Source organism: Beauveria bassiana (assembly GCF_000280675.1).
Source record: "Beauveria bassiana ARSEF 2860 unplaced genomic scaffold BBA_S00006, whole genome shotgun sequence".
In the NCBI taxonomy this organism is placed as follows: Eukaryota; Fungi; Ascomycota; class Sordariomycetes; order Hypocreales; family Cordycipitaceae; genus Beauveria; species Beauveria bassiana.
This window is the reverse complement of record NW_007930841.1, coordinates 80,280-103,191: the sequence shown is the minus strand read 5'-3', so window position 1 is coordinate 103,191 and position 22,912 is coordinate 80,280. Positions and strand designations below refer to the sequence as shown.

Sequence of the window (22,912 nt, the reverse complement as noted above, 5' to 3'; positions counted from 1 at the left end):
TGGGGACGACGGAGCTGGTAGAAGGAACGCCGGTGCTGCTGCCAGGGCGGCACACCGGTGGAGCTACCAGGGGGAACATCAGTGCTGCTGCCGGGCGGGACGCCGGTGCTGCTGCCGGGCGGAACGCCAGTGCTGCTGCCGGTGGGGACGCCAGTGGTCGAAGGGACACCGCTGGAAGACGGGTTGGGGCCGACTGTGCAGGGCTCAGACGACGCAAGATCCTTGGCGAAGTAGACGTTGATGCGCGAGTTACCACCGCAGACCTTGGAGCTGTCGCCCTTGCATGGTACGTTGCACTCAGATTCGGCGGCCTTGGTGGCATAAGGGTTCAAGTTGGAATCACACCAACACTCGCCGCCGTACTCAACACCAGCATAAGCATATCCTTGGGTCTTGCATGCAGAAATACACTTGTCGGGGGTGAGATCGGGAACATTGGCGGGGTGGCCAAGAGTGCGGCCGTGGCCGCTGTTGTCATTGTAGCAGCCTTGAGCTTGATAGTCGCTGGTGGTAACCTCCTCGGCGCCCTTGGCGAAGGTAGGGTCCTCCCAAACAGACCAGGCGTTCTGGCCACCGCAGTGCTCGGACGAATCTCCGCTGCACTTGTAGTTGCACTGGTTTACGTGAACTTGTTGGCCACCCTCGAGGTTACCACAGTAGCAGACACCGTAGTAAGTCAAAGCCGCGTAGCGATAAGAGTTGCCTAGGTTTCCATTAGCTTTCAGTCGTTGTATTGATTCTGTTGCTGCCCATACCCTTGCAAACAGCAGTACACTTGGCAACAGTCATGGAGCTCTGGTCAGCCGATGACCGGAAGTCGAAGGGGCTGCTGCCATCCTTGGTGGCAACACAGCCGGCGCACTGAAAAGGCGTAAAAGGCTTGGGACAAGCAGGCTGCTCAGTGTAGGAAGCGTGAGACACTCCGCCGAGGAGAGCCGCAAGCGCAACGGCGAGAACGCTGCGGGCAGGAGCCATGGCAGACGATCTCAGTTAATAGCAAGGGGTAGAAGCGAATGTGTAAGCCCTGCTCAACGTGAAAGAGAGTATGTTGACTGAGTCTGCAAGCACCGAGCCGTCGATGCAGAAGTTGATGAGAGACAAACTGTAACCAGACGGAAGGCGAATTGGTTTATATGTCCAGCAGCAGATTCATCTTTAAGCATAGCCAAGGCCTTAGCCACCTTGCCGGGGCCTTGTCCAAGCATGATGCAGTGAACGGTGAGCCTACCTGAGCTGGATATCTCGCTAAGCAAGTGGACTACAGCCTGAGCTCGAGCGTTCGTTTTGTTTTAGGATGTCGAGCAGGTCTGCGCTAGGTACACAGTCTGTTCTCCGAAGAACTAGCTGATAAAGTTAACCGGCGCATTGACATTGGCATTGTTGTTTTGTTATTCCACCCCGCTTCCTTTTCAGGCCTTCAATCTGACGCAGTCAAACGGGCATATCGGCGATATATTGTGAGTTCCGAATTCCGAGAGCCTCCAATTGCATCCAAAGTCTCTTCGAGAGCTGACCACGAGGCCAAAGCATTGGCAGCGAACTCATGTCGCAACACATGTTGGCAGTCAGAGAACCTGGCTGATCGAGTTAGCAGATATCGCGATGGTGAGCATATTTTTGGGCTCACATAGTACTGGTACGGAAGATAAAATTGCAGTGCGATTTCTGCTGAATACCATGCCCAAAGAGGTTAATCAAGGGGCAAGGAGATTCCTTGCTGGAAGCGGGCAGCCCACGGCCGTGCCCCAAGCCAAGTCGCGCATCATCCGAGCAGCGTAGGTCATAGCCAGTTCGGCGACACTCTTTAGCGTGGCAAAAGTTTATCCTGATTTGGTATAGAGCCTGCGACAAAAATAAACGCCAGCCGTGGAGAAATATCCGAATGTGTGTGGGTGGCCCTGGCAGGCTGAGCTTGTGATGGATGCATCCGATCCAACACGCCGCGAGACTCCCACTAAATGGACAAAAAAAACCGATTATAGTTAAAAATTGTTACGGCAAAAAGGAACCGGTTTTCTTTGGCCACCGATTGACTCCCTGGATCTTGGTGCCGTGCCGAGTAGACAGCACCGAGCTCGGTAACGTTTTATTCTCTGGGCGCATGGCGGCGGTTGAGCGAACAGGCCGCTCGCAAGGGTACGTGAAGTGCTGCCGACTGGTTTGTCTTTGGTTGTGGGGTCGTCTTCATGCTGAAACAATCGACTCTCGGTAGGACGTCGTTCTGCATGAAGCTGGGCGTAAATCAGCTAAAGCTGGTAAGGCAGCCGGAGAGGAGCCATGTCGATGGGCCGATAATGGCGGGCTATCGCATAAGAATAAACTGATGGACGCATAAATCCGGTTCTGAGCCAAGCGTGAATACGGATGACGGGGGAAATGGATGGAATCCCCGGCATGTGCTGGCGATGGCGGGAGAAAATTGATGACGCTTCCGCCCATGGATATAGGATGGTTTGTGCTGGTAGCTTTGATTTCAGAAGCACGACAAAATCAACGGTTGCCAGCTTCCGTCTTAGTCAGGAAATGCCTAGGTAGGTAGGCAGCCTAGGTACCCTCAGTAACCGATAACTTCCCATAATAAAAGATAGTTAGACCACACGGCATAATCTCGCAACTACGGATTACATATCCTCTCTTCACCATCGGTGAGAAGAAAAAATCTTCTTTTGCTCCAAGCCATCTTGGTCAACCTGCCCTGAGTATTCCATATTCGTACATAAACCGATTTGCGCTTTTCCCCGTTTGCTTCCGCTAGCACCGCATGCATAATGAACAGCACTGGCTAGCGACTCCACAGCCATTGCGGGCAGACCCAACTCACAGACAACGGCCCAATCGCTGAGCTTCAAACAGGAGAAATAGAGTTCTGTGTCAGGAGAATGCAGGGGCCTTGCCATCTAGGTGCCCGGAGCCCACCAGCCTACGAACTGGCTCAGCGCTGAAGGTGAGTTGGGTGTGGCCGAACCAAGGCACGTACCAATGCGTCGCCTCAAATAACTTGGACCCCCAAAGCCTACGACGGACTGCATCACTTGTTAGTAGGTCTATCCATGTCTTCTCCACCGCGGTCCAGGAACCCAGGAGCTTCCTCCCGCTAGCCTCGTGCCTCTCTGCCTCTGTTCGCTTGGGCATCATTGCAGACGACACCATGTACAATGCGACGAGGGCAAGCCAGACTGCTGCCACTGCGCCTCAGGTGAGAGGGTCTGTGAGGGCTATGACAAGCTTCCATCAGATCGTCCGGCGTCGCCGCCCTTGGACTCAGCTGCTCATGCAGCTTCAACCCGCACAAGAGGCTCGTCGGTGTCCGACTCACGGCCCAGCGACCTTCCATCGCTCTCGGCGCTGTCAACATGTCAACATGTCAACATGTCAGCATGTCAACTTGACCATGTTTTGAACTTTTCCGCTTCCGAATTGGGGAGAGCTGTCCATGACGCTCTTGACGGTTGCCATTCGGCACGTCATTGCGCTGGCCCGCCAGAAGCTCTTACGGGCCGAGCGGGAGATGCTACTCCTGGCTGAAAATGCGCAGCACACTGCAGGGCGAATTTTCGCATGAGGTCATGCGCACCAGTCATGGTATCCAGCTACATATGTATTCCATCAGTGGCGATCTTGGGGGAGGCATCGGACAACGGCCAAGTGTCTTGGTAGTATGTTGAATGAATACGGATTCCGTCGCAGACATCATTGTGCGCTTTGGGCTACAGCTGTTGAACCAGACGAAGAACATTATTGTGTCACTTTAGGGTACGCCTAGTTTTCCAGCTAGATGCTCAAGTATCCTATTTGTCTCTTCCGCATTCGTCTGCCACAAGTTCCGGTCATTCTTTCCATCGCGTGTTGGTACATGGCAATAGAGATTTCGAGTGAAGGCTCAGCCCAGATTTGACAGCGACGTTGACGCTTCGCCTCACTTGCCCTTTATTATTATGCATATCGATCCGGATGCCAACTTTAAGTCTGGGGGGGCTAGTCTTTGACCAATTATACCGGTTTCCAAGATTATGCAGTCGAGGTCAGAGAGTCGCTGCATGTCCTTCCTACCAGCCCAGAACCATATACGAATGCACGACCTGTAGCAGAGGACAGAGGCCCTATTCTTGCAGTGCCAACACTGCCGCGCTTCAACGATGCGGGGACTACATCTCGTTGAGTATAGCTGTGCTGCGAGGATGTCTGGGTTCTCGCACTTGTGTGGACAAGATGTCGATTGTTTTGTAAGAACATGCGTGGAGCTCTCCGTTTCGCCAGCATGCATACTACTGTAATTGCGTGGATCGTCATTTGAGACGCAGTAATCACTGGAGCAATAATCAGGTTTTTTATTGTGTGCTTGAGGGCCAAGCAAGGGTGACGTTCGAAATTGTGGACGTTACGTGCGAGAATAGCCTGGCCTACATTGTTGGCTTATTGTGAGTGGTCATGAACTTGAACAGTCCCGCTGCAAAGCGGCGGCTGTGGTCAAACTAAACAAGGCAAGGAAAGAATAGAGAAAGCTTCATTGGATCCTTCGCTATTTCAAGTCCAAGACATACCACGAAAATCGAATCTGAGGGTAGCCTCTGATGTTTGAATGGCATGGTGGACGGATTCTGCAACGAGTGACGTTCATGACTTGGCGAGGTTGACAGTGAAGGCGCCACACAGTATCCGCCACACACAGCATTTTGCAGCCACACTTTCCGAGCTACAACCACTTCAAGCATTCGGCCAACTAGACTTCATCGACAGTGCGCGGCGCAATCCAACAGCTATCCCGATTGTCATCTCGTCCAGCATATACCAAGCGACTCGGCCGATTTCGCGATGCGCTTCTATTCGCTCTTCGGAGCGCTATGCGCCGCTACGGTAGCCACGGCCACGCCGCGCACTGCCCACATCTACCTCCAACCCGTCGAGGGCGGCGGCAAGCCAAGCCCCTTGGCTGAAGTCGCTTACGATGTTGCCGTGCCATCTGCCGCTGAGGTGCTTACCTACGAGGCGCCAGACCTGCCGGACAGCACGTCAACAATCCGGGTCGGCGTCTACGATGTAACATCCAAGGCCTGGTCCTCGGGGACGACGGTGGCGTCGGTCGACAATTTTAGCAAAGGTTTCGCGCCAAACTTCTTAATCTCGGTGGACTCCCACGGCGCAGTCATCAGCACGACTCTCAAGGGCGTCCAGATCGACGCCGGACACACGCGGGACTTTGGGCCGCAGGTTGTGCTGCTCCCCGAGACACGTGGGACGCAACCGGCGCTCAACAAGCCCGTGGTGCTGAACCCCGACGGGAAGAGGGAGGAACCTCAGGAGAAGACTCTGTTTCAAAAGTATGTGTTGTCTACAATGACTGGTGATAAGAAAACGGCATGCTAACGTTGGCTACAAGGTACTGGTGGGTGCTTGCGATTGTGGTGTTCATTGCCATGAGCGGCGGCGGTGATAAATAATTAGACGATCACCTTACGTTCGGATGCATAATACCTACTCGAGGCACTGCAGTTTTCATTCTTTTCACTGGCTCTTTGGTATGGTCTTTCCTGTGAATGTTGAGTCTGACTGCTAGAGTGGTCTGGCCATCCCTGCCCGTCGTCCAACGACGAAACTCCCGATTCTGCAGATGGTCCACGCCCTGCACATCATACTCGGGACATTCTTTCCTCAGCAATAGCCTAGATATATTACTGCAGCAACTCATAGCCATCAGGTGTCCCGCATGGAACTTAAGGGAGCCATTGCGTCACGTGCAGCTGGAGCCTCAGCAGCTTTTATCCCAACTCGGATTAGCGCCGTTGCTACGCAGATGGAAGCACGAAACAGATGCGCTTCTAGGCGAGCACTTAAAACCCATGGACCCAGGCGCCTATTAGTGCAATTTCGCGTTTGCTCCCTTCTAACAACTCTTTCAATTTGCCTATTGAAGTGCAATTGCCAACTTACGTGTTCAATCTGCAAGACCCTTTGTCTTTTCTGAAAATACACCAGCTCTTCACTCAACATGTCCGACGGTGTCACCACGCAGCACGACTCCGCCACCGGCAGCTTCGCCGAGAGCAAGGGCAAGGGCAAGGCCGCTGAGCGCGTAAACGATGATGCCCAGATGGATGAGGATGACGAGGACGAGGACGAAGATGAAGATGATGAGAATGAGAATGAGGATGATTTTGACGAAGAGGTGAGCACATGCATTAGAATCGTCATGCTCAGAAAAACGCGCTAACTCGCCACAGAACGAAGGAGGTAAGATCGAATGACCGCCACTTCGCGACGAGCGAACTTCCGGAACCACGATGCTAAAGACGAACTTGTCACAGACGACATTGAAGACGGCGCCGACGAGGTCGACCTAGACAACATTGTCGAGGGCGGTCGCCGAACCCGCGGCGCCAAGATTGACTTTGCTAAAGCTGCTGCCGAAAACCCCGTCGACGACGAGGACGACGAAGATGATGAGGACTTTGAGCCCCCCGCTCAGGACACTGAAATGTCTAGTTAAATGTTGGGGAGAGTTTTTCTACTCGGGGTAGTCAAAGGGATATGTGAGAAAGAAGACCAAAATGAAAATAGCGACGAGTTATGATGGCGGTGAACCAGCCTATTTGGGCATGGAGGGGCATGGTTTTTGCATTACACACGGTGCGCAAAAAAAAGAATGCACGGTCAGGACGGCTTCTTTGGTTGTAAAAACAAACTATCTCATTGAGCGACCTAAATCTGCTATTATTTGGACACTTTCGACAGTGGGATTGTCATATTGATACCATGCAAACCTTGGCGGCAATGTGAGAAAAACCTGCACGGAAAGTGACAGCCGCCCGCCTGCCTGCCTTTTCCGTTGTCAAATCTTTCATGCACTCAGCAGTTATACAAGAAATATCACACTGTCAGAAAATCGGAGTGATTGCCAGCAGTTAATTGCATTTTGAAATGATGGCCAGTAGTCTGTACGAATCCGAGTATATTCCGTGGCGCGTACCTTGGGACAAACAGCCAAGGCGCGATAACGGCAAAGACAGCAGCAAGTGTAATAGCCAACGTCTCCTTCGAGTGGCTTCGCTGAGCAGCGGTCTTGGTAAAGGTACCTGGGGAATCACTATTATTCGCATCGACTACAAAGCGCCCCAACAGCAGCTGATCAACGCGCTTGCCTGTGTCAACGACGCGGTACAAAGAGATTTGGGGGCCAGATGGTCGTACTCACATAGACGAGACGGTATACTGCTTGATGGCATAGTACCACCTGAAGCCTGGCCGATAAAGTTACTCGAAGCAGGCGCTGTACGACCCGCTGACGAACTGTTTGCCCGCTACTCTCTGGAGCTCCTAAGCAGATACGATGGTCTCAACGAAGCGTGTCCCGACACCGTACGCAGCAAATTCCAAGACTGGATAGTCCGAATGCAAGGCAATCCGCAAGGCGGTGATATGCGCTACGTTTTTGGCATCATTCTCGACGCCGACACGATACAACAGCTTCACAGCATCTGGTGTCAGCGCTCTAGGGTAGCGGCTGCCCAGACGCGAGTGCAGGTCCGTGTACTGGACGCGGCTCCCGGCGACGAATGCAACGGCGTGTACAAAGTTTACCTGCGCGGGGCAAATGGCCTGGTCAACTTCTCGTTCGCGCGTAGCTTGAGCCGGCAACCGTTGGAAGTGATGCTAACCAGGCCGATCTCCGGTGATGATGGCGGAATGTGGTGTTTTGGGCCGCCGGAACCAGCACAACAAGTGGACGAGATAAGTCACGAAAAGACGCTATATAGAGGCAAAAAGCGACTGGGCAGAGCAAAAGGTCGGAAGAAGGGCGGAAAAAGCTAGACTTGAGTTGTGCTTCATGTTCAGGTCTCGGGGCGCTGGGATGGACTAATTACTTGCTGGAAAGTATCTTGTGGTTTGTTATTCAATGTGCTGCTTGTACAGTGACGACTTGCGAAAGCTTATCAGGGGAAATTGAAAACATACAGCTCTTCAAAATGCCAATATAAGATCAAGTTCATGATGTGTCCCTAAACAGAATGTCTAGTCCTTCTGCACTGACGTGCCAACGCCACATGTGGCGACGCACTGGAGGTTGGAGATGCCACCTGTTGTTACGCTGACTTGGCCCAGATGCTGTGCACGCATCAGCGACTTGCTGCCCCGGGCCAGGGATCCATTAAAGGGGAGGGGGGCGCCGCCAAATCTAGCGATGAGGCGCCGATTAATTTTCGAAACTTTGAATCCCGTCGATTGATTTCCCTGCTAGTTTTTTTGTTTCATCTTCCTATCGGATGCTCTTCATTTTGACTTTTCTGTGATACTTTCTTCACAGTCGCCAACACCATGGCGCAAAGGTACGAGCGCATACAATTTGTTTCTGATAGCTGTCCCGTTTGCAAAAGGGATCCAAGCGCGTCATTGACGGCCTTGCGCGTGCTTCGACTTCCAACACAGACGACGGAGATTTTAGATGCCGGCCCCTTTTTACAACACAGACGACAGAGATCTAGATGCCGGCCCCTTTTTTACAACACGGACGAAAAAAAAAATACTAACATTGCAAAACTACAGCAGGTTCGGCGGCCTTCACCAGCGCGACTCCCGCAGCGCCCTCTTCGAAGGCTACTCCGGCGGCGATTCTAGCAGACGAGGCGGCAGCCCAGCGGGCGGCTACGGATACCACAGCAGCAGCAACACCGGCAGTCCGTCGCCCTACAACAGCTACAGCGCCTACGGCAACCCGAATATCGGTCCAGGAGGAGGCGGCGGCGGCCCGCCGGGAGGCTATCGATCGGCGACGCCCAACCAAAAGGGCCAGTACAGCGATGCGGTGCTCAACGAGCTCGAAAGCCAGAATGATGCGCAGGTCGCGGGGATACTGGGCAAGGTGCGGACGCTGAAAGATGTAAGTTTCCGGAACTCAGCAAGCAACCGTGGGAGAAGCGGAAAGAAAAAGGTGTAAAGGAGAGGGCTAACGAGGTTTTGGAAAATAGATGACGGTAGCGATCGGTGACGAAATTCGAGACTCTTCTGCGCTCGCGGAAAAGATGAATGATACTTTTGACCAGACGAGGCTGCGGCTGCGCGGCACCATGAACAGGATGCTGCTCATGGCACAGCGCTCGGGCATACCCTGGAAGGTCTGGCTGCTATTCTTCCTGGCCGTCATTCTGATCTTTACCTATGTCTGGCTGTTCTAGACATGATCAGGGCAGGAGCCAGAAGAAGAAGAGGCGCTACAAGACGAGCGACGTTGAGATGGTACAGGGCGACCTGTGGCTACAGAACGATGACGGCCTGATGTGTTGAAAAAAGAAGAAAAAAAGAAAGCAATCCAACATCAGGATGGCGATAGGGGAAAACAAAAAGTAGAGGGACTTTGGGAAAATCTATTCTCTGCATCATGCTCCTTTACGGCGTTACGGGACGTTTCTTCTGTCTTTTAAATATTTGTCTGACTACAAAGCACATTGGGAGGAGCCTTGCTTTATTATATGGGGGATACATGTTTTTTTTTTTTTTAACAATAATAATGAGGAAAACAAAATCACATTTCTACACACATTGCCACGTTGTTACCGTTGAATCATATTTGGCATGCTAAACTGCCGTCGTTGGGGGTATCAAATAAACATAGGGACAAAGCCCACCAACCTCAACCGCGCATGTTGCGACGCCCTTGCGCGGGGCTGCTGTCCATGAAGCTGCTCTCATCCTGCGACAAGAATGCACTCAGATCCATGCTGGAACGCGGGCCTCGCGGCGTTGCCCCTGCATTGCTGCGTCTATGCGGCTGTCCGCGCAGCGTCGGGCTCTGCGGCGGCCTCAGTGGCGCCGCCCGCGGCGCGAAGCCAAAGCTCTCCTCTTCCTCCTCCGAACTCTCCCTGTCGTGGTGGTGGTGGTGGTGGTTGTTGTCGTCGCTCGACAGCGCGGCGTCCGAGTCTGTGTGTTCGTAGCCCGCATCGTATTCTTCCTCCTCGGCCGAGGGAATGTCGTCGTCGAGATTCGCGTCCATGCCCAAGTCCACGTCGCCGCCGTCGTCTAGCAGCGAGCTCGGCGCGAAATCCTCCTCGTCTAGCATGTGGCCCTGCCCGAGCGCGTCGAGCTCCTCATCGCCGCCACCGTACATGTCGTCGCCGTCCGGGTCGCCGCGAACCAACGCCTCCCGGAACGCGTCGTCCGTCATGCGCATGCGCGCAGCCATGAGGTCGTTGCGGCGCTCTTCCCGCAGCGCTTCCTCTGCGGCGCTCACGTCCGCTACGTTCTCCTCCTCTTCGTCGTCGTCCTCTTCTTCCTCTTCGCTGTCGCTGCCGCCGCCGAGCGCAAACTCATCATCCGCGTCGGGAATCTCCTCGTCCAGATCCTGCGCGCCGTCGAGCTGCACGTCGTCCATGGCGTCTTCGCCTCCGCCGGCCGCTTCGGCCTCGGCCTCGGCGAGTTCCTGTGCTAGCTGCTCCCTGCGCATCGCCTCTTGATGCTCTTCCTGCTCGCGCTTCTCCTCTCGCATCTGGTGGAGCGTTTTGGGGAGCCCAGGAGGCCTCAGCCACGTGCTGCCATAGTTTTGTATGCCGTTGCGGCGTCGCTGCATGTACGCCTCGTCGGCGGCGAGACGCGCCAACGCCGTTCGTTCGATGATGTGGCCACGCTGCCGTTGAGGAGGACCATTCGGGCCGTGAGGGAATTGGTTATGGACAATGTCGGCGCCGCCTTCCGGGCCGTCGGGCAGGCCGCCGAGGATGGGCGCGCGCGAGGACGTGTACCACAGCGAGTGCGACTGGAGCGCGTTAGTAGGCCTGAAATAGGGGATATGGTCAGGATAAAGATAATGTACATACGTCTCGCGGGGTAAAGTCTGGTAAAGTTGCAAACATGATGAATTGATGCCCATTAGATGCTGTCTGGAGCCTGTAGCTTGCCTGATGCTGCACAAAGCTTTGGCTCAAGTAAACAAGCCACACTGCAGGTAGTGCGGGGCCACTGAACCGACTTCCTCACCATCCGCCCTCAACTATTCTTCGTCAACAACGCAACAACAATCAGGATTTCTTGAGGCTAGAAATATCGCCTCAAATATGGATCGTGAGAGACTCCGATGCTTTCAAGAAGTCTCTCGACCATAACCCTACAGCTCTTCGAAGAACTACTACTCTGTTTGTCATGCGGCTACTGGCGAATTAATTGGACACAATTTCGCGGCACAGTCATGATTTCACCGAATTCGATTCTTAGTGTGCCATTGACACCAATTACAGTAATTAAGTTCGGTTCTCGAGCGTTTCCAGGTTTGGTCTGGTGGTCGTGACTTTTTCAACTTGCAGAGACCCTGCATTTCGGCCATGGTTTGCTATCATGTCGAGGTTCTGGAGCTTATTGTTAGCTGACGACTCATTAATTTGCAAATAGCATTCGGACCCAACTTACTGGTCCAAGGAACGTGCTGCGGCACTTGAGCCAGAACAGTGACACTATAACTGCGAATATTCCCAGCACCACGCACACGTAGTCTGCCGTCTTCTGTTAGTTTCGGTAAATGTCGCAGCTGGCAAAAAGACCTACTCATGTTATCAGTCGTCACTGGGAGTGCCGCAGGAAAACAGAAAAACTGGTCCAGTCAGCTAGCTTCTTTGTCTGGGTGAACAGAACGGATTCGACTTACAATTGATGTAACTGTGAGGAATAGCACTGAGACGTAATTCACGACTATGCCGAGACTCTGCGACAAATGAAAATCCTTCGTCGACCGAGCTGTACTCAGCAGTTGGCGACCTCGAATCAAGACGATGATGGTGGGAGCTGCATATGACAAGTTGAGCAGAATGACGAGAGACGCTACGTAGGCACTAAACGCAACTCTTGGGCCCAAGTATAAAAGTCCAAAACAGACGTTGAAGCCGTAGCAAAGAAGGATTGGCTGAAGGGGAACGTTGAGGTGCGGCGTAATGTGAGCGAAAAAGTCATGGAATATAATGCCGCGATCGCGTGCCATGGCGAACAGAAGCCGACTGACGCTGGTAATGCTTGCACTTGAGCCGTTGATGAAGCACACGCTGATCATCAAGCTGATAATGCAAGCGGCGGCCCGACTTTGGGTAGCTCGGAGAACCATGGCTACTATAGGCATGTTGCCGGGAGCTGTTAGTACGCTGGTGGGATCTGTCAAGCAGAAGAGGATGACTAGAATAAACAGAAAACCCCTATTCTCAGTTGTTAGACACATAAGTACATGTTAGTTAAGTCTACTGACTTACGTCAGTCCGCCTACGGCAATAGCATATATCAACGCTCGCGGCGCGTCTCTTCTCGGGTTCGGCATCTCCTCGGTCATGTGCAACACCACGTCATATGCGGTGAGGGAGAGCGCCGACTGAACAAGACCGAGAATCCAAGCCACTCCATCGGGCCAATTGGTTTCATTCTTGAAATCGGTAAAGACGTATTTGGCATCAGTCTTGGCAGACTTGGCCAAGAGGACGATGCTGGTGACCACGACACCAAGGACAGACCAGTACACTGATGGTCAGCGGGCTTTCCAAAGAACGTGTGACAAAGCTCTTACAAGCTCCTGTATTCCACCTCCCCAGAATATTGTTTCCCCATATATTGATTGCTGTAGTGGCTGTCAAAACGGCCAAGAAAATGCCGTATGTGCGCGCGGCCGTTATCTGGTACGAGTCGTTTGAGGCGACGACGATGGCGGCAGAGATGAATTGTGCTACCGATATTAGATCTTGCGCGTAAAAAGTGTGAAAAATGAATTTACCAGCAAAATATCCTTGTACAGTGACCACTATCAACCAGCCAGCGATATTTGTCCAACCGACAAAGAAGCTCTATAGACCATTATTGGTTGGAAGTCGGCATTGTCGTGTACGTGTTGTTCTTACCACTGGCTTACGCCATTTTTCTGTACACAATGCAAAAACATAATGATACTGACCGCCGGCCGTCGGCCAGATGGCAGCCAACTCGCCCAGGCTAGCAGCCACACAAAAGCTGCATACGAGGCAGAGGAGAAAGCCGTAAAGAAAGGCGACAGAGCCACCTGACGGCAGAATAAGTCCGATAGACCCCGCAAGAGCAATCCACGTACTATTGCAGCCATATAAGTAACTGCGCCATGAATTGGGAGAAAAGTCTACCTACTTCAGAATGGCAAAGGCCATTGCGAGCGTTGACAGAGTCGAAAGTCGCTGTCGTAGGGATCCATGGTGTAGGCCTGCAGAGCGTTTGACTGTAAAGTGTGGTGCTTGAGACATTATATTCTTGAGAAAGATAAGAGAAGCTTACAGCGAGAGTGTAGATACGGAAGAAATCGATCGACGCGCTTGAACATCCACGAAGTCCAGGAGAAATGAGGCCACAGTGGCAGGTTGTCATCAAAGTGAGACGGATCAATTCAAGTCTAGCTTGCTTTTTCCACTAGGTTGTAGTATTGAGGTCTCAGTTGCGCCAATACTCGAGACCGTCAAGTGCTGGGCATGTACAACGTTAACTCTGCATGCGAATTGTGGCTGCGCAGTCGCACTGCATGATGCATCGGCGATCCCAAAGAGCCATACAGCAGGGCAGCTCAAAATTGACTGCTACCCCAGAGTCTTCGGGCACCGACGATGTGAGCCGGTCGAACTAACTAGTTAGTGCAAGGTTAGCAAGGCTTCTATGCTGGAGACCTCCATTCCCCAGTATGTATCTTGGATCGTTCTGATGGAGTAACCCGCGTGCCCGCCTACCCTCAGGGTCCGTCTCACGGGACGAACCGCGTAGAACCATGAGATATAATTCTCAAGAAAATTATGGGAGAATCTCTAGAGACATATCGTCATATTGAACATACTGGTTGCAAAGTGCTGACGCTGCTTTGCCTTTGTCTCACTGATGGTGGGCACACGGCATCGGCCACTACTCGGGCCGTTAAACTCAGAAAATTGCCTCTTAGGGCAAGGCCTAGAACATTGGCATCCGAGTCTGGTATATATATGAGAAAAGCTGCACCCAGGACAAAAATGATCCAGTCGTTGCGGATCCAATCCTTTACGTGGTATATAGGCTCGACCCTGACCAAGATTCGACAGACACCCAGCCGGCTCCTAGCTACCTAGTACAAGCAAAGTGCCTTGCGCTTTTTACTGACCAAAGTCATGACATCCAAAGACGGTTTCTCATGGACCAAAGCCGACGGCCTTCGACCTGGCATCCCTTGCATTGGAGCCATTCAGCCGTCGAGCAATATCAAATCGACAGATACCGAGTTTGATGTCATTGTTGTTGGGGCTGGATATGCGGGCCTCACCGCCGCGCGCGACACCAGCGTAGCAGGTATGTTTTGACAAGACAAGTCCCAAGGCTCATCAGAATAACACTAATCAGCTTTCTCAGGTCTCAAAGTATTGCTCCTGGAAGCGCGCGATCGCATCGGTGGCCGCTCGTGGTCCTCCAACATTGGTGGCTACCCGTACGAAATGGGCGGTACGTGGGTGTACTGGGGCCAAGCCACCATCTGGCGAGAAATTGCGCGGTACGGTATGCAGGATGAGTTGGAGAGCTCATATGACTTTTCACGCGGTATCAACCGATTCCTTCTTGCCAGCGCCGAGGGCACTCAGTCATTTACACACGATGAAGAGGTACCGCTCCCCCCACCTTCCCCCAGGTCGACAATACTGAGTGAGAATGGACAAAAGCTAAATGTAAACACTTACAATGTACTCGGTTAGAACGTGCTGATGCAGAAATGTCTGTCAAAATTCTTCAACGTCGACGGTAAAGACGGTCGTGATGCCCTCCCCATGCCGCACAGTGCCCACCTCACGCCTTCCGACCGCCGCTTCGACAACATGTCCGTGGCCGACCGCTTGGTGGAGATCCAGCACAACTTGACGCCCAACGAGCGTCTCTGCGTCGAGGGTTTTGTGCTTCTCTGCAGCGGTGCCACGCTCGCCACGACCAGCTTCTACGAGATGCTGCACTGGTGGGCGCTGAGCGGGCACACATACGAGGGGTGCATCAACCACCTCGTGCGCTTCAAGTTTCGCGGCGGCCAGTCGTCCTTTGCCGTACGCTTCTTTGAAGAGGCACTGGCTACGGGAAACCTGTCGTATGCCCTGAGTCAGCCTGTGGCGTCGGTCGAGGATAGCGCGCACAGGATCACAGTGACAACGAGGAGCGGACAGGCGTTTACAGCCAAGTACATGATTTCGGCGATGCCGCTGAATGTCTTGAGCAATGTGGCGTTTAATCCACCGTTGAAAGAGGGCAAGGCGACTGCAGCAAAGATAGGTCATGTGAACCAGACAATCAAAGTGCATGCAGAGATTCTCGATCGGGACTTGCGCTCCTTTACAGGAATCAGCTATCCACACAACGGCTTGATTTACGGTTTTGGCGATGGAGAGACGCCGGCGGGGAATACGCATGTCGTAGCGTTTGGTGGCCAGCACAAACACTTTCACCCAGAAGACGACATCAATCGCACCATTTCCGAGTTTCAGGGCTTCACGCCAATGAATGTTGAGCGAGTGGTAAGTACAGCCCCGACAGTGCCCATATTGACTGCACAAGTGCTGAGAAGCCGCAGGTCTTCCATAACTGGTCTCGCGACGAATTCGCCAAAGGCGCATGGTAAGAGCGCACGATGTTAGCTGTGTAGGGACATGGAACTGACCCATTCGGTAACAGGTTCTTTCCCGCGCCGGGCCTGCTGGCGTCTCACTTTGAGGAACTCCGAGCTCGTCAGGGCAATATCTTCTTTGCCAGCTCCGACTGGGCCTCTGGCTGGCGAAGTTTTATTGACGGCGCGATTGAAGAGGGCACCAGAGCTGCTGCCAACGTACGAGCCGATATGATTGGCCAGTCGAAGAACTGATCTTTGCACGACGAAGTAATTACGTGGTAGAGGCTGACAAATGTCTATATTTTCGTAAAAGATTGATGCATTAAATCAAGCGCTATTACCGACCCAACAATGAAATCAAAAGTACGCCACTTACAGTAATATGCCCTGTCTACATGATCAAGACCTGTCGTTCCCGTGTGACAACATCTGTCCAGCTCGTGGTGTCGCCCTTGTTCCATATGTACTCGAGCGTATTAAGCGCAACGGGAATGCTGCCAAATCGAGTATTGGAGAATAATTGTTTTAATCGGCTAGCGAAAAATTGGCGGTGTTCTGGTAGCGTACTCTCGGCGGCGGCGATGAAGAATGGCCATACGAGGGCGTGACTGCCGTCAGTTTCTAGATCCATGGTAATGACTGTCTGGCGCATCCGCTCGACCGAGGCTCTGGAGGCTTCGAGTGTCGTCGAATTCAAAGCTCTATTTTCAAAGATTTGAGACCCTTGCTTGATGACTTCAGTCATTGAGTCAATAAAGACCTGCTGCTCCGGCGTGGAGGGACAGTACGACATGAATGAGAGATAGTCGGCAGACCGTCGGCGTAACATGTCCAATCCCTTTTGCGGACTTGAGAGGGGAGATCCAAACAATTCAAACCTAAGACAAAGTATTAGTCGTGACGGTGCGAGCTACGAATCAGTACGGGACCTACATTTGTGTTTGTTGTTTGACGAATTGCTTGACATTGTCGGGTAGCGACTTGTCAGATAATGCTGCTCGTGACAGTTGTGATAACAAGTCGAGAAGATATACGTAATTCTTCGAGCCGGTGATGGTGTCACCCACTAATAGCACGAGAATTATCACCCAGTTGGAGAGATTGAAGAATTGATCGCGGTTGGGGCTGAGCGCAGACTGCCGTAGCTGAGAGAGCACCCGTTGTTGACCCAGCTCTGCCTTCATTCGAAGAGATGGCACTACTTGCGAAAGGTGAAATGCGGACACAACGATGACCGCCTGCGAAACCAAAGGATCTTGTGTGGCAAGGGGCAGAATCATCTGTCGATAGCCATTGTCTTGGAAGTCGAGGACGACCATTTTCGACGCGATGAAATTTGAGACTATGTAGAATTAGTTTCTCAAAAGAAATCACCAACGCAGAGATAGCACATACAATGATCAAAGAAGGATCTCGAGTTCGAAGATACGCTCTGAATGGTGGTGCTTGGCCCGTATGGCCAGGGCTCCCGTCTGGTTGACGATTTGTGCACCACCAGGCTATCTCCAGTCTGACCCATCGGCGAAATGTGATCTTTTGCTTTCGTATCGTCATCTTGCGCTTCATCGGTCGGCGAGCTGGTAGAGGAGGAGGGTGATGCTGATGACGAATGTGCTGGCGTGTCGGCGAGCGCGCTAGAACCGAAGTCTTGTTCCGTCTTGGGAGTCACAAGCGTTGCGACTGGTGTCGTTTCCGGGTCTGGGCCCGGTACGAGTTCTGGATCTACCCAAAGGTATTGCTTTCTCCAAGATGTCCTTGAGGGCGGCGTGGTTGTGTCTACGGCCGACATGCCAGGCTTTGAGGTCTTGCTGACGCCGGCGCTTTCGGCACATTCATCGCTCAAGGTCATAGCCGCCGGGCTGGCTTTTACTCTGGTGGCATTGGGACTTTTGCGCATATAAGGGCTGAAGCGGCATTCAATACCCTGGCCGGAACACTTGATGCCCTTTTTGCGACATTTGAAGCACTCAGGCTCAGCCTTGTCGCAAATGACGCGGCGCGTCCGACACTCCAGACAACCTGGAGGGGGCATTTAGTACATATTTGCAACTTGAAGCAAGATGATTCGCCGGTGTTCTCACCGTTATTCCTCTTGGCAAGCGACATGTTGGCGTGGCAAAGTTCCAACGTCTGGAATCGGTTCGAATCGTTACGACATGCCACGGCGCGAAAGGCAGCCGTGAAGGGCTTCACTAGCGAGAGGATTGATATATGGAATTGGGCGATATCTGATCTGGGTTCTCTGTTTGGCTTTGGGGGTGAAGCTGCGGAGGATGTAAAGAATCGAGAGCTGAAGATGCAGGTTGATGCACAGAGGAGTGCGGGGCAGCTGCTAAATTAGGCAAAGCTGGGGGGGGGGGGGGCGAATGATTGCAGTGCTGAAGATAACCTATACCTAACGGCAAGAACGTGGTACTGTCCGCTCGAAAGCGGACTCGATAGAAACGCGTTGATCTTGTATTCAGGTAAGAGAGAAATCTGCGAAATCGGGCAAATAAAGATTGTGCCCATCTTATGTTGGAGTCCGGGCTGTGATTGAGTAATTATGCTCAAGCAGCTCGGGATAATGCAGGAAGTAACCAGCATTCCAAAGATATCCTCAATCCTCAACAACGCAGCTAATAAATCTTGGACATCAAGGGAGAGTGAACAAACTGCGACACAAAAATCGATTGTTGAGTCCCATCACTGCGGTCATGGTGAACGGTTATTAGTCGACTACCATTCAATTACAAAGATCTGTTGAACTCATCGTGCTTGTCTTTGAAAGCTGTTGGCTAAACTAGCATCTAGAGATAATTGCAAGCCGAGGAGCCTATACCACATGGCCTCAATCGGTCGAAGCTCCTAGATGAGCGTGCAGAGAGTCAAAGTTTCATTGCTACAGAGATCATGAGCGAGGCTGCGAAAGCATAGTTTTATCAGCACAGTTTTATAGTTTATAGATACGCCTTATCGTGTATCTTGACATGGCAAGCCTGATCCAGAAAATCGGAACCACCGGCAGCAAAAGCATAGATGGATGAAGATCAAGGTTATCGAGATGCAACTTGAACCCTGCAAACAATGTAGATAAGGTTGCGGCAGGCTTGTGGTGCAATCGCACATGTCTCAACGGTCGCGACTTGCAAACTGTTCCCCGCGCGCATGGTGCGCCTGCTGCACCCTTATTGGTCCCATGTCTAAGACGCCAATCAACAATGAGGCTGATCAAAGATAGACTTTGTTAGAAGTGTTTGATTTTTCAACTTTTATATCCCCTGCTCTCGTGGATGAATGGTTCAAGTTTGCGTCCGCCCAAGAAATTGCAGTTTTGGCATGGCTTCACCATGTTCGGGTGAATGCGGAAGCACGGCGACCTTGCTTGCTTGCCACTCAACACTGCAGCAAACCGGCGCCAAACCTTTGATCGGTGGGCCGCGAGAACTGGTAAATCATCCGTCGAAGTGAGTGTAAGATTGCTTTGTAATGCCAATTCAAGTAGTCGGCCAAGGGAGATGTACGGGGAAACGGACCGGGTAAATCTCATTGCCCTGCCTTTGACAGTCACAACTACGTGTAGCAAACGACACGGCCAGTGTCTGCCCAACAGCCAGGCTGTTTTTGGCCGCCACCCGCTTCTGGCCACCACCAGCTTCCCGCCCCCCCCGATGTCGGTAGACGCTAATATTTAGGCGGCGGCGCCAAAAAGTTCTTATCTATCAAAGGATGGGCTGAAAGCAAACGAACGGTGCCCTCTTTTTCCTGCATATACTGTTGATCTAGGTGACAACCCTTGTTGGTACCTCGGTAAAACAGCAAGCTGGCCGTGCTGGCGCAGCCGTTCATGATCAGCCTGGTTGTAAGGCTGCCAGCAACTTGGCCGAAAAAACATTTGACGGTACTGCTGGCATAATGGAAAAGAAAAAAAAAAAAATCAAAATCCCAGAAGCACTAGAAAGCTACTCTGCTGCGAATTTCGAGTTTTTGTGGCTCTCTGCGGCGCTCAAGGTTCGTCGCGACTCGCAACACAGAGTACAAGATGCATGGCCCTCTCGCCTGGAGATGCTAGCGATGACCCGGTGGTGCAATGGGGTTGGTCCGAGATAAGGACAGAACAAGCCTCGTGCCTTGTGATTGGCCAACCGGTAGTGTAAGAAGTTTGTGGGCGACTTGTGGCGGCGCGCCCATATGTACACTTATCAGCGCCTCCCTCCCTTTTCAATCACTCACTCTCATTCCTTTGTCAATGGCTCAAAAAGTTGCATGGGACAAAAGTCGCGCATCAGCGGGGTAGTTTTTGCAAATTACATGACGCTCCCAGTTGTCTGCCCTTTGTTATTGGTAGTCTCCGCTCCCAGTTCACCAGTTCACTTCAGCATCTTCATGGACATGGGAGCTATTCAGCGGCGCCCGAAGAACCTGCCGTCGCGGAAATAAGTAGCCTGTAATCACGATCATTATTATGATGTGGCTGCTGCCAGGCTCCGTGGTTTGGAGTTGTGTTCAATCTACCTATACAACCAGCCAAGCACTGTCACAAGTTATTCGTACAGCCTCTCTTCCCACCCAAAACCAGGCCATCGACCAGGATCACATCTGCAGGTTGAAAATAGCAGGGTTTTGATTGGCAGAAGCTGCAGCCATGACGTACCGGCGCGTGGGCATTGGCTTGAAGATGAGATTCTGCTGTGACCAAACCCCCCGTCGCTCAGGGCCCTTGTGGGGTAGGCCATCTTGGCCATCTATTCAATGCTCAGCCATGTCTGGATTTGGGCATGGGGCTTGTGGATTTCTCATGGCTTGGTATCCCGTAGACTGAACAAAAACGCGCCAGACTCTTTGGTGCTCATGCAGGGTCGGACAATCATAATGAATGCATGCCTGCATTGCCGATGAGCCCCGAGGTTATGAGCCATGCTTTGTAGGCTGGGGACCGTTGGAGGCGCTACTAGTTACTATGGCGCAACTATTTACAACTCGCAGAAAAAAGCAGCACTGACATCCGTATTCAGTCAACGTATGTGAAAAGCGGGTTGCCGAAAGTAGCCACTGCTCGCCATATGGCCGCAGGAAAGGCGGCTTGGGTTGATCCTTGCGCTGTTCATTCAGCGAAACTGTGACGCAGCCTTGATGATGGACAACGTTACCAGTGTGCCACTACCGCGTTGAGTGCACACCGAGGATGACGCGGTCGAAGGCTTGATTTGATGGGGTAGGGGTTCGTGGATGGGATACATCATAACACGTCAAGTTGCCTCACGCTCTCACGGAGGGGTGCGGACGGACGCGGGAAACTTTCGGGGAGAGATGTGCTGCAGAGTGCAGTAGCGTGTCGGAAAAGCGCAAGACTAGTTGAGGTGGTGGTGAGTAGCGTTCTCGGTAGGAATTGCTTGAGGACTTCAAGACCTGGACTAGCGAGCACGTCGGAATTTACAGTACTGAAATTGTCCGGGAAGACGAGCAGAGAAGTTGTCGAGATTCGATTCGAAGCCGTCTGACAAAAGGAAGATCCATTCATTCTCGAGGTGCCGTTGAGATGCTTGCTCGGCGGAACTCCTCATGCAACCGCAGACAACCGACGAGAAACCTCTCCGTACATCGGAGCAACTGTTCACAAGGCAGGCAATGCGGCGAAAGGTCGCGTGTGGAGGGGAAATTCACTACATTAAAAAAAAATAGTCGCCTCACTTTGACCCTGACCTTGGCTGACCCGGCGCGAGCAGCCAGTTGTCTGACATGTGCTTCTAGAGAGCCCACCAGGGCGGAGCAACGCCTGGAGATGCGTCCGGCCCGGCTGCAAGATGGTGCTGGACTAACTAACTAGTTTAAATAGGCAGTACAGTGGCTACGCAGTTAGTGTAGCGCCTATATAGGACAACCCTCAGTAATAAGAGTGTCGTCCTGGGCGCCCACTATTCGCCTGTAGTGGCCTAGTCCTTTGCCCTCACCCACCAATACGGAGTGTCACAGATAAGCATCCTTACCACCCCTGCGGGCTATCCTGGGGCCGAGAAAGAAAAAAGTTGGGTTGCCTCGTCTCATTCGTAGCGTTGCCTTTGCCTCGCCTAGCCTGTTGCTGAGCGAGTAAGAGGCCTGGCCAAGTGGTAGTTAGCATCTTCTTGTTCTGGTGGAGAATGCTAAAGGGCTTTTCTTGAGAATTTGACCGACCATGGCTAACTCCATGTGCCCGCGCAGGCGTCGCCAACGAGTTTAGTCTTTGACAGCTGCCTACTGGAGGTGGCGTAGCAGCGAAGCTAAATTGTCTCCAGTCCAGATGTTGTGGTGTTTTGGGAATGCTGGAGAGACACCATTGTTACCAGTAGACGTGAGCGATTCCGGAGTTGCCCATACATTTCCCCATCCATCCCGCTGACCGTAGGCTGTCCCGTATTAAAACCGAACTGTCTGCCCATCTCCCCCCTCCTTCATTTTTGGAATCTTGTTTCTTGCCATCTCTTTCTTTTTTTCTTCATTTCTCCTTCCCCGGCCGGAAACCCAATTGATTCCTCTGCAGCTCATAGCTCAGATTGCATAGCGTTTATTAGAGATCTACGACGACAACCCCGATGCAATGTGAGTATTTTGCGCGTGATTATGCTTCATTACCCAAGTCTTTATTTATCCCACTTCCCTCCTTGGTACTGCCGGCGCAATTGGTCGCATCTGGGTATTCAAATCGAGGCAATGACGTCGCATCGTTGCCAGTCCCCGTCCCGAAGAAGCGCTGCGACCGGGGTTTGTCCCGGGTTTGTGGTACCCGATCTATCATGAAAGGCGCCCGGAGAAAAAAAAAAAAAGACCAGAAAATACGACATTCGAAAAAGTCCACAAGAAGGAAATCTTCCTAGCTCTTGCGGGCTATGTGAGAGTTTCTGCAACGACAAGTGTTGTTTCGTGCCCTTTGGCGCAATGAGTGCGGCGGCGACCACCAACGACGGGCATTGGTCGGCGGAGCAGACCGGAAGAGGCCGTATCGCAATGCCAAGCCTAGTGAAAGCCACAAGGAACCCAGAGCGGCGAAAAGTTCACCAGACAGGCAACCAAGGAATCTTTCAGTTTGAAGTTCAGCCTCGGGCCAGGCGTCTGAGGAGATGGGTGCTTTCATTACGACTGGGCGGACATTTCGCAGCACGCCGGCTACCTATTATCCACCTATAGGCTGGCTGGTTTCAGCGCTTATAGCTCGTTAAAGAGTGGCAATGGAGGGGCAGCACATGAGCTTGCCGCAGCAAAGTTCAATGCCGCTCGCCAGTTGCATGGGGAAATACGGCAGAGAGACCAGCCAGAAGCCTCGTGAAATCAAAACGACAAAGAAAAAAAAAAGATGAAGAAAAAAGGACGAAGAAAAAGACG

The 22,912-nt window shown here is 52.3% G+C and overlaps 8 protein-coding genes across 8 annotated transcripts in view; 4 read left to right on the top strand and 4 right to left on the bottom strand.

Moving 5' to 3' along the window:
• The window catches only part of BBA_02781 (WSC domain-containing protein), a gene marked incomplete at both ends in the record, with an annotated part of 1,984 nt that extends 1,009 nt beyond the window's left edge, over positions 1 to 975 (bottom strand). The window contains 2 exons of the mRNA XM_008597878.1: positions 54 to 703; positions 756 to 975. Of these exons, the coding sequence (XP_008596100.1) occupies positions 54 to 703; positions 756 to 975 (870 nt within the window). The remainder of the gene's footprint in view (positions 1 to 53; positions 704 to 755) is intronic.
• A 3,837-nt stretch (positions 976 to 4,812) lies between these two features.
• Positions 4,813 to 5,438, top strand: BBA_02780 (uncharacterized protein; the record flags this gene model as incomplete). The annotated part of the gene is made up of 2 exons (XM_008597877.1): positions 4,813 to 5,318; positions 5,378 to 5,438. The coding sequence occupies 2 exons, from the start codon at positions 4,813 to 4,815 to the stop codon at positions 5,436 to 5,438; spliced, it is 567 nt and encodes a 188-aa protein (XP_008596099.1).
• Positions 5,439 to 5,986: 548 nt separating this feature from the next.
• On the top strand, positions 5,987 to 6,484 carry BBA_02779 (uncharacterized protein; the record flags this gene model as incomplete). Its single annotated transcript, XM_008597876.1, has 3 exons — positions 5,987 to 6,163; positions 6,219 to 6,228; positions 6,303 to 6,484. The coding sequence occupies 3 exons, from the start codon at positions 5,987 to 5,989 to the stop codon at positions 6,482 to 6,484; spliced, it is 369 nt and encodes a 122-aa protein (XP_008596098.1).
• Positions 6,485 to 6,918: 434 nt separating this feature from the next.
• On the top strand, positions 6,919 to 9,167 carry BBA_02778 (SNARE domain-containing protein; the record flags this gene model as incomplete). Its single annotated transcript, XM_008597875.1, has 3 exons — positions 6,919 to 7,607; positions 8,539 to 8,872; positions 8,961 to 9,167. 3 exons carry the CDS (start codon positions 6,919 to 6,921, stop codon positions 9,165 to 9,167), a joined length of 1,230 nt encoding a protein of 409 aa, XP_008596097.1.
• A 455-nt stretch (positions 9,168 to 9,622) lies between these two features.
• BBA_02777 (uncharacterized protein) lies at positions 9,623 to 10,838 on the bottom strand (the record flags this gene model as incomplete). The annotated part of the gene is made up of 2 exons (XM_008597874.1): positions 9,623 to 10,741; positions 10,803 to 10,838. 2 exons carry the CDS (start codon positions 10,836 to 10,838, stop codon positions 9,623 to 9,625), a joined length of 1,155 nt encoding a protein of 384 aa, XP_008596096.1.
• Positions 10,839 to 11,222: 384 nt separating this feature from the next.
• Positions 11,223 to 13,223, bottom strand: BBA_02776 (choline transport protein; the record flags this gene model as incomplete). The annotated part of the gene is made up of 7 exons (XM_008597873.1): positions 11,223 to 11,327; positions 11,389 to 11,481; positions 11,624 to 12,161; positions 12,216 to 12,477; positions 12,524 to 12,797; positions 12,852 to 13,056; positions 13,111 to 13,223. 7 exons carry the CDS (start codon positions 13,221 to 13,223, stop codon positions 11,223 to 11,225), a joined length of 1,590 nt encoding a protein of 529 aa, XP_008596095.1.
• Positions 13,224 to 14,105: 882 nt separating this feature from the next.
• On the top strand, positions 14,106 to 15,829 carry BBA_02775 (Amine oxidase; the record flags this gene model as incomplete). Its single annotated transcript, XM_008597872.1, has 5 exons — positions 14,106 to 14,283; positions 14,335 to 14,591; positions 14,682 to 15,485; positions 15,542 to 15,585; positions 15,643 to 15,829. 5 exons carry the CDS (start codon positions 14,106 to 14,108, stop codon positions 15,827 to 15,829), a joined length of 1,470 nt encoding a protein of 489 aa, XP_008596094.1.
• A 139-nt stretch (positions 15,830 to 15,968) lies between these two features.
• On the bottom strand, positions 15,969 to 17,683 carry BBA_02774 (C6 zinc finger domain protein; the record flags this gene model as incomplete). Its single annotated transcript, XM_008597871.1, has 4 exons — positions 15,969 to 16,455; positions 16,511 to 16,919; positions 16,973 to 17,596; positions 17,659 to 17,683. The coding sequence occupies 4 exons, from the start codon at positions 17,681 to 17,683 to the stop codon at positions 15,969 to 15,971; spliced, it is 1,545 nt and encodes a 514-aa protein (XP_008596093.1).
• Between the last annotated feature and the right edge of the window lie 5,229 nt (positions 17,684 to 22,912).